Source organism: Prunus avium, chromosome 7 (assembly GCF_965620075.1).
Source record: "Prunus avium chromosome 7, drPruAviu1.hap1.1, whole genome shotgun sequence".
NCBI classification, from domain to species: domain Eukaryota; kingdom Viridiplantae; phylum Streptophyta; class Magnoliopsida; order Rosales; family Rosaceae; genus Prunus; species Prunus avium.
In genome coordinates this window covers 23,281,341-23,291,366 of record NC_142290.1, presented here as the reverse complement: position 1 = coordinate 23,291,366, position 10,026 = coordinate 23,281,341, and the positions used below count along the sequence as shown (strand labels likewise).

Genomic DNA, 10,026 nt, shown 5'->3' with positions numbered 1-10,026 from the left:
ATGGGTGATGCACTTGTATTAGAAAATCTTGAATTGGTTGATGCACTTCACCACTAAATCCCACCAGCAGCCCTAGCTCATCTTCATGTCACCATGACCAAGCTTCCAACCAGAAATGATAGCTCATACCTAGCTCACCATGACCAAGCATCCAACCAGCACATGCTGAGGTCAGCATGACCAGCAACTTCAAGGGCTTACAACTTGGGCTTCTCTTAATCAAATTAGGACTTTAAGCACTCGAAATTGAAGTTCAGAATGTCTTCTTTCCAGCCATATGTTATTTGGGCCAATCCAAGGTCGGAGGAAGAAGTTAAGGCCGAAACAAATTGCTAACTCATTTTCCGCGCTGATAAGATCCATCCTGAGCATGGTTCTGTGTTTGCTAGGTAACGGACTCCAGATTTATCCAATGGGGCTGAATTTTGGATATGTTATAGTACCCACCAATTGGAGCAACTTTCATGAAGAATGTGGCCTCATCCGAGCTATGTAGGTTGCTGAAACAAAGCTTGCAATATGACCTACGGAACTGGACTGGCAGGGGGCTGTAGCCATAATGAATTTGTCTTTAAGCTCTTCATCAATTCATCCAAATTAGGCCTTAACATGCTTGAATTGCATGAATTATGTTCTCCAAAGCCATCATTGTTACCTAAAGCTCAATTAACTGAAAGATAAACACAAAAAGGATTAAAAGCACAAGTTTAACTCAAAAACATAACCAAATCATAAGCTAGAAGGGTAAGAAATAATATACAATTATGAACCGATCAACCATAATCAGGAAGATGAAAAGTGGGCCGAAGAAAATCTGCAGCAATTTCTTTAAATAAATAGCCTGCCCTAATGGCTTGCGCGTGAGATCTAAGCGTCAATAGTGCCTCTTGCTTCTCCATTTGTAGCCTGTCTAATGGCTTTTCTGCTGCAATAATCTGCAGTTCAACAAACTCTGTATACTGCTGAACAGCTCCTCTTTTTTTGTGTTTGAGCTCATCAACAGCTCGAGGACTTGATAAGGGAGTTGGTTCTCTAGCAGGAACAAGTCGAGCCGTGCAAAGGCAGCTTGGGTTCTGTTCATCCCAAACTCTTCCAAACGATCAATTTTGTGCATGAATTGCAAGGTTGAACATCCATCTATGAACAACATCCAGGCGAGTGTCTCATCATCATCGTAGCACTTTGTTGCTTCGTTATCGTAGCAGTCCTTTATTTCAGCGATGCGGTCCAGAATCTGCTCGTATAACTGGTAGTGGGTGCAGCCGGAATCCTTGATAAAGTCTGCTGCCAATGTGTATTTGAGTTTCTCTGCTTCAATGCACTTATCATGATGGATAGGACCCATTGCTAGTACTCTTGGCTCAAAGTATTTATCCAAACTTCTGTGACTTCGGAGAATTCTAGGAACACTTTGGATCTTCGATCTTGAGCTTCTAGCTGAATTGTCATCCGGAGCTGGAACAAGTCTTCTTTCTGCGTCCCTCAGTTTGTTAACTCCCTGCTCCACAGAATCAGGCATTTTAATGCTCTGCTCCACAGATGAGCAAAAATTAGACTTGTAAATGGGTCGGATATCAGATCCGATTAAGAAAAACATTCAATCGAAGGGGATTGTTTTTTTGTTTGATTAGGTGCAGTTGAGAGAGAGAGAGAGAGAGAGAGAGAGAGAGAGAGAGAGAGAGAGAGAGAGAGAGAGAGAGAAGAAGAAGAAGAAGGCAGGCGGCTGAAATGAGAGAGGGTTATTAGTTGGACTTTAGGTGTCGTTAATTGTAAAGCTTTGCTTAAAGGAATTTGAATACCTATTGGATTGTAATACTCACCTTTGAAGTTTGCTCAATTTCTGCAGGTTGGTCTTGGTCTCCTCTTCTTGTGACTTGCCTCACAAACAGCTCCTTCTCCATGGAAACTACATTTTCATTTGTTTGGGCCATTTAATTTCAAACTGCTGCTTGTCGAAATGAAGATTTGTGGCTATTCTTTTCTTTTCTTTTTTTCTTTTTGGTTTGGCCTGAATAATCTGTGGATGCCATGCATATTTATATATAGCACAACATGCCACATAAATTCATCACTTGGGCTTCAAGAAAATAGAAGCTTAATTTAGAAGACTGATGCTTCATGTTTGGAACATGTACACTTGAATGACTTTATGTGAATGGGAAGATTGGTATATGTTTTTATTAGTAAGTACACTAAAAAGTTTGTAGGCCAAAGAAAGATCATATGAGAGCTTTTTTGTCTCCATCAGATAAAAAGTTTGTTTGCCTTGTAACTTTAATCATGCAGTAGCATGTAAAGTAGAGTTTGCATCTGTGAAGAGAAATTTTCAAATAAAATGATAAAAAACGTGAGTCATGTAATATATAGCTAGTGTCCTTTAGACCAAAAATAAATAAAATCCAGCTAGTGTCCTTCAGACCAAAAGAAAAAGAAGAAAAAATCTAGCTAGTGTCCTACGTACGATAAGAACCAATAATGTGATATGCGTGTAAAGTAGAGTTTGCATCCTTGAAGAGAAATTTTCATGTAAAGAACGCGAGTCACGTAATTCATTAGGATTACACATAAATACGTGCGCCAAAAGCCAAAGCAAAGTCACCTAAGCCATAATGTTTGAATGTGCTTTATCGTTCTAAAAAGTTCCAAATTTGATGTAATCGAAGGTTGTATTAACTCACCTGACTCAATTTTGTGAAGAGATTTACCAGAATGAACACAGTATTCTTTGATATTATATGTCCAGTAGTGTCAACTTATTGCATTAATAGACACATTGACTCTCGCATAATATTTTAAAGTTTGGAAATGCTATAAAACAAACAAGAGGCTTCCAACATGTAATCTGCATGATTAATTTAGGGATTAATTACAACAAAGGCCACACATGATCACAAATTGTTTATTTTATTTATTTATTTATTTTCCGAGAATCACATCGATTATGAAATGACAACTTACAATAAGCATGTTACACACAAACTTCAACTAAAATCAAACAAAAAGTTCCACCAAATTAAGAAAAAAGCACACATGTTCAACTTGCCTTATTTTAGTCACATCTGCTGACAGTGACAGTAAAATACCAAATGGAAAGAGGACCCTTGAGAAGCTATGACTTGTGAAAACCTCTAGAAGAAGTCGTAATTGGGGGGACGTACAGAACCATGTAGCACACAAATTGCAAAGCAGCAAATGTATTTTTAGTACCTGAAAAAAGGCTGAAGGGATCACAACAAACTTACGTACGCATATTACATTATAATTATCATGCTCGTAGTCCTTTTAGTGCCCGCGCGCTTTCAGGTACTCAAGTAAGGCCTCACATGGAGGGGTATCAGAATTGACGGTGTACCACGTCTGAACCGCGGTCATCCAAAGCCCTAAGAGAGCACCAATGAAAGCCAGGATAGTCCAGGGGCTGCTGAAATGCTCATGAAAGAATTGAGCCACCCATTTCTTCCACTTGGTCATGTAGTGTTTTTCTATGTCGCGTTTAACTTTGCTGTAAATTGCATTGTTAGGCACCAAGTCAGTGCCTATCTCATTGAAGAGTTGAGCCACCTCCTCGTCACTCCCAAGTAAGTTTCGAAGTATGTGCTTTTTCCTCAGATGCTTCACATCATCCGGATGATCGATGAGCGAATCGAGGAAGCTTATGTAAGAGGTGACCCCGAAATCGTTCTGGAAATCGGGACACATTTCATAGGCTATCAAGTTCATGAATTTAGGCCCCATAGAATCGTCTACTTTTATTTTAGGAATATAAAGGAACCCACAGCATATATAGCTCTTAAAATATATGTTGCCCAAAAAGTTGCCCTCCTTGCTATGCCTAAAATGGATCCCGGCTGCCTGAAGCTCTTGTACATTGCGAAAAGATTGGGCACGTGACTTTCTTTTTTTCTTAGGTAGATATCCTTTCATTTTTGTCCGAAGATTCTTAAGAAGATGAGGTTGCGTGTTTCGTGCTCCGACTGCTTCCGGTTGGGCACTTGCACTTGTCTCACTTTTCTTAGGTGGATATCCTAGCATTCTTGTCAGAAGAAGCTCAAGAAGATGAGTTGGCTCTGGTTCCACGCTTACTCTTACTTGATCAGCACGCGGTTGCGTGTTTTGTGCTCCGCCTGCTCCCGGTTGTGGTGGCTTCTCTTCCAGTTTTCGTGCACCTTGTTGTGGCTTCTGATTCTCACTTGGTGCAACGCCGTGCATCTGAACAAAGCTCTCGATTGACTCCTTCAAGTGCTCATGTTTGCTGCTCGAGAGCACCAGCATCAGCAGCTTGAGGAGTTGATAAGGAAGTTGGTTCTCTAGCAAGAACATGTCCTGTTCTGCAAAGGCCACCTGGTCTCTCTTGATCTTAAAAGATTCTAACTCTTCATATTTGTATATGAATTCCAGAGTCGAGCACCCATCAATGAACAGCATCCACGTGAGGGAATCGTCGTCATATTTCTTTGTTGCTTCCTCATCATAGCACTCCCTTAGTTCCTTGATGTTCTCCTCAACCTTCTTGAGGAAATCTTCATCACTCTGTTCACTGTCTTTGACAAATTTCGCAGCTAAGTAACGCTTGACTTTCTCTGCCTGCTCGTACTTTGGGTTACCATGGTGGAAAGGACCGATGGCAGCTACCCTTGGCTCGTAGTATTTGTCGAAATTTTTGTACTCTCGGAGCATGAAGGGAACCCTTTGGATCTTTGGTTTGATATTTTGAGCCTGAGTTGATGACCTTTCTGTTGGAAATTTGGCTCACCTAAGGATACAAAGTCCTCTTTTGTGTGCTATGGATTTCTACCTAAATTCCATGACATGGTTGACTCATTTCTAGAAGAATTTTGGAGTTGCCCATGTGAGTAAATATTGGCTTGCCATCTTTGTCAAAAATAGGTGACTTGTTTGGTGGCACAAAATGGTGGAATGTTTGGTAGCCATCCATGGTTAAGTTTGGTAGCCAACATTTGAATAGTGTGAGGTTGCATTCACACTCTTGCATATTTGGCTATATATAAAGGGGTTTAGCATGCAAGAAGCAAAACAATGGCTTAAGAGTTCTCTAGTGTATCAAAGTGTAGAGCAAGGGGTGAGAGAGAAAAGAGAGCTTGGGGAGAGAATAGAGTTCTAAGGGGGTTTCTTTGTAAACCAAAGTTGTAACTTATTCTTTCATTAGTGAATTTCTCAAGGGGATCACCAAGAGGATGTAGGCAATTGCTGAACCTCTATAAATTCTTGTGTCATTTTGTGCTCGGTTGGTTTCTCAAGTGTAGTGTGTGTGATTCATCCATAATTGTGTTTGTCACAAAGTCCATCAACAACAAGATCATTAGGGGAGGGTGAGTTGAGTTTTGTGCTCAATTCACAACAAGTGGTATCAGAGCTGTGTTGGAGCAGCAAGTTGCAAGAGTGTTGAAGATGGCAGGTGACAAGGAAGCTGAAGGTGAAAGTAGCTCTATGCTGCAGAGGCTGCCACAATCTGTCAACATGAAGGTGGAGTTAAAGCCCTTCACAGGGAAGGAGAACTTCATGCTTTGGCAAAGGAGGATGAAGTCAGCCCTTACACAACAACATCTCCATGTTGTGTTGGTGGGCAAGGAAAAGAAGCCAACAGGTATGACAGATGATGAGTGGGGTGTACTTGACGAGTTAGCCAGAGGAGCCATCGAAAACTACCTCTCCGATGAGGTGCTCATCAACGTGTTGAAGGATACAGCGAAGCAAACATGGGAGAAGCTCGAAGAGATGTTTGCAGGGAAGTCGCTGTCCAACAAGCTCTTCCTCAAGGAGGAACTCCTAAATCTTCGGATGGCGGAGGAAGGAAATCTAATGGAGCATTTGAGCAGCTTCAATAGATGTGTTGCTGACTTGCAGAGAATGGACGTGTTGTATAATACGGAGGATAAGGCACTCATGTTTCTAACATCCTTGCCTCCGTCTTATAAGCATTTCCGAACGACACTTATGTTTGGGAAGAGTACTTTGAATTTTGAGGAGGTGGTGCAAGATGTGATGACGCATCACAGGATGTCTCAACGTTCGGAGGAGAACTCTCAAGATGCTGGTTTGATCGCAAGGAGTCGTTCAAGCAAGCGTGAAGGCAAGAGAAGCAACGAGAGGAATGCTAAGTCCAAGGACAATGAAGGGTGCTTCGAGTGTGGATCTATGGATCATTGGAGGCGAGATTGTCCGGTATGGAAGGAGAAGCTGAACAAGATGAAGAAAGCTGGAAGTTCAGCCCACGTGTGTGATAAGGACACATGTGATGAACTCTTGACGGTTACGGAGGAAAGTAACGGGGAAGTCATGGCAAGTTCTTCGTGTAAGAATTCTTCTTCAAGTTGGATTTTAGATTCCGGGTGCTCATATCATGTGTGTGCAAATAAGTTGATGTTTGACACGTATGAGGATAAGGATGCATGCAAGATTATGTTGGGAGACAAAACTACATGTGAAGTTTTGGGCATAGGGACTGTGAAGATCAAGTTGCAAGGTGGTGAAGTTTGGACTCTTAGTGAGGTAAGGTTTGTACCTGCACTAAGAACGAATCTAGTCTCTCTTGGTTCTTTGGATAGAGAAGGTTGCTCTTACAAGGCCAAAGGAGGGAAGCTCATGATCACACAAGGTTCTGTTGTGGTTATGAGGGGGGAGATTCAACCAAACAACACATACAAGCTCTTGGGTGGTGCAGAGATTTGTACCAAGGAAGAGCAAGCAACAAGTCATAATGTCAAGGAGACGGTCCAACATAATGTAGCTGCAAGTGTGCTCAAGAGAAGTTGGGCAAGGAAGGTTAGTCAAGGTTGTATGACTAACGGTTCATCATCAAAGGTGCTTGATTTCAAAGCTGCAGAAAGTGTGGAGAGGAATATCCACAAAGGTAAAATCAAGACAAGGAATGATGGGGAGGATGTTGTTGAAGAGAAGCTTCTTGCCAAGGTGGTCATGGAAGGGACTCCATTTGAGGTGGAGCTTGACACAAGGGCTGAAGAAGGAAGGCAACAACAACAAACTCACAAAGGGGTTCTACTTGAGGTGGAGCCATCATCAAATGCAAGGTCCGGGCCCAAGGAATCCATCAAACTGTCCCTAGGTTTTGGATGGATGGACCAAGAAGTTCCAGCCACGTTTCAGAGTGCTATAGGGAGCATGAAGCGGGAAAGTTGGAGAGGTGCATTGATGAAAAGAAGTGTGTTCTTAAATCCAAGAGCAAGGTTGGCTATGTGGGGATTTAGTGAACAAAGGTTTGGTATGTGGTTCGCATATCAAGGCATGTCCAAGATTCAAGGTTCCAAGAAGGCAAGGAGCAACGAATTTGGCATGGGGGATCTCTCTTCTGCACAGGAGGTCCAAGTTACTCAAGTTTAGACTTGGGTAGAGCACCTTCCACCAAAGGTACATTGAGGCAAGAGGTTAATTGCCATGGTGGAGCTTTTGGAAATTACTAGAACGATTTCTAAGAGGTTGAAGAGGTTCTAGAGGATAACAATGGTTCACGAGGTGATTAAGGTTCGCCAAGGTGGAGATTGTTGGAAATTTGGCTCACCTAAGGATACAAAGTCCTCTTTTGTGTGCTATGGATTTCTACCTAAATTCCATGACATGGTTGACTCATTTCTAGAAGAATTTTGGAGTTGCCCATGTGAGTAAATATTGGCTTGCCATCTTTGTCAAAAATAGGTGACTTGTTTGGTGGCACAAAATGGTGGAATGTTTGGTAGCCATCCATGGTTAAGTTTGGTAGCCAACATTTGAATAGTGTGAGGTTGCATTCACACTCTTGCATATTTGGCTATATATAAAGGGGTTTAGCATGCAAGAAGCAAAACAATGGCTTAAGAGTTCTCTAGTGTATCAAAGTGTAGAGCAAGGGGTGAGAGAGAAAAGAGAGCTTGGGGAGAGAATAGAGTTCTAAGGGGGTTTCTTTGTAAACCAAAGTTGTAACTTATTCTTTCATTAGTGAATTTCTCAAGGGGATCACCAAGAGGATGTAGGCAATTGCTGAACCTCTATAAATTCTTGTGTCATTTTGTGCTCGGTTGGTTTCTCAAGTGTAGTGTGTGTGATTCATCCATAATTGTGTTTGTCACAAAGTCCATCAACAACAAGATCATTAGGGGAGGGTGAGTTGAGTTTTGTGCTCAATTCACAACACTTTCTTCTTCTGCTGCTTCTTCCCTGAATTTTTTGAGTCTCTCCTCCATAGGAATGCTCACCTTTGAAGTTTGCTCAATTTCTTCACGTTGGTCTTGGTCTTCTCTGCTTGCTTGCCCACCTCCTCTTCTTGTGACTTGCCTCTCTAACAGCTCCTTCTCCCTAGAAACTACATTTTCATTTTTTTGGGCCATTTAATTTCAAACTGCTGCTTGTCGAAAGGAAGATTTGTGTCTATTCTTTTCTTTTCTTTTGTTCTTTTTGGTTTGGCCTGAATAATCTGTGGATGTCATGCATATTTATATATAGCACAACATGCCACAGAAATTCGATCACTTGGGCTTCAAGAAAATAGAAGCTTAATTTAGAAGAGTGATGCTTGATGTTTGGATGTATATGACACAATATTGATAGTGAAGGAACTTTAATGATGTACACTTGAATGACTTTATGTGAATGGGAAGATTGTTATATATTTTTATTAGTAAGTACACTAATCATATGAGAGCTTTTTGTCTCCAAATCAGATAAAAAGTCTGTTTGCCTTGTAACTTTAATCATGCAGTAGCATATATGTTGTTTTGGACCACACTCTGAAAAAAGAGACAGTTTTGCTCATCATGAAGATTGGCTTGCCATAAATATTACGACTTGCTAATATACTTGGGATAGTTTCTTTCTCACTAAAAAGAATGAAAATGCTAGCTAGTGTAGTAGGATAAGAATCAATAATGTGACGTGCATGTAAAGTAGAGTTTGCATCCATGAAGAGAAATTTTCAAATAAAATGATAAAAAAAATGTGAGTCACGACATAATACATACCTAGTGTCCTTTAGACCGAAAAAAAGAAGTAAAAATCTAGCTAGTGTCCTTCATACCGAAAAAAGAAAGAAGAAAAATCTAGCTAGTGTCCTACGTACGATAAGAACCAATAATGTGTTACGCATGTAAAGTAGAGTTTGCATCCTTGAAGAGAAATTTTCATATAAAGAACGTGAGTCACGTAATTCACACTACTACAAAAAAGGCAAAAGACGACGGGAATTCACCGTCATGAATTTGGTTTTCAAACCGTCGTAAAATCGATCGACGTCTTTTGCAAAGTAAAACCACGACGCGAAATCACCGTCATTGTTATAACAAACAACGTCATTAACAACCAAACAACCGACGTCTGTATACTGAAAAATGAACCAAAAAATTGTCTTGGAGAAGAATAGACGACCTATTTTATACAACCTCCGTCGTGTAAAAGAATACAATACGTCTTTAAATAAATAAAATATGACGTTATTAAATCATACGACGTCTAATGTATTTATATAACCGTCGTGCAATAGTAATGCCACTTCGTTTTTTACATTAATATTGACGTGGAAATAGCGGTTAGGGTAAATCACTGTCGTTGTTATAACAAATAACGTCATTTACAAAAAAAAACCGACGTCTGTACACTGAAAAATGAACAAAAAAATTGTCATGGAGAAGAATAGACGACTTATTTTATACAACATTCGTCGTGTAAAAGAAAACACTACGTCTTTAAATAAATAAAATATGACGTTATTAAATCATACGACGTCGAATATATTTATATAACCGTCGTGAAATAGTATTGTTACTTCACTTTTTCCATTAATATTGACGTGGAAATAGCGGTTAAGGTAAATCACCGTCGTTGTTATAATAAACAACGTCATTTACAAAAACAACCGACGTCTGTATACTGAAAAATGAACCAAAAAATTTTCATTTAGAAGAATAGATGACCTATTTTATACAAACGCAGTCGTGTGTATGTATATACTACGTCTTTAAATAAATAAAATACGACGTTATTAATATTTACTACGTCTTATATATTTACATAACCGACGTG

At 40.2% G+C, this 10,026-nt stretch overlaps 2 protein-coding genes across 2 annotated transcripts; both read right to left on the bottom strand.

Annotated features, from left to right (window-relative positions):
- Positions 1 to 782: 782 nt before the first annotated feature.
- On the bottom strand, positions 783 to 2,051 carry LOC110770277 (uncharacterized). The gene is made up of 2 exons (XM_021974378.2): positions 1,821 to 2,051; positions 783 to 1,528 (listed from the first exon to the last, which is right to left on the bottom strand). Exons 1-2 carry the CDS (start codon positions 1,929 to 1,931, stop codon positions 911 to 913), a joined length of 729 nt encoding a protein of 242 aa, XP_021830070.1. The 5' UTR covers positions 1,932 to 2,051; the 3' UTR covers positions 783 to 910.
- Positions 2,052 to 2,960: 909 nt separating this feature from the next.
- LOC110770283 (UPF0481 protein At3g47200-like) lies at positions 2,961 to 4,729 on the bottom strand. The gene has a single exon (XM_021974388.2). The coding sequence runs from the start codon at positions 4,675 to 4,677 to the stop codon at positions 3,283 to 3,285; it is 1,395 nt and encodes a 464-aa protein (XP_021830080.2). The 5' UTR covers positions 4,678 to 4,729; the 3' UTR covers positions 2,961 to 3,282.
- Between the last annotated feature and the right edge of the window lie 5,297 nt (positions 4,730 to 10,026).

Bases quoted from the DNA above. Each gene is read 5' to 3' on its own strand.
- LOC110770277 (XM_021974378.2), bottom strand. From the start codon at position 1,931: ATGGCCCAAACAAATGAAAATGTAGTTTCCATGGAGAAGGAGCTGTTT. The intron at 1,529-1,820 runs GTGAGTATTACA...TCTGTGGAGCAG, and splicing joins AAATTGAGCAAACTTCAAAG to AGCATTAAAATGCCTGATTC.
- LOC110770283 (XM_021974388.2), bottom strand. From the start codon at position 4,677: ATGCTCCGAGAGTACAAAAATTTCGACAAATACTACGAGCCAAGGGTA.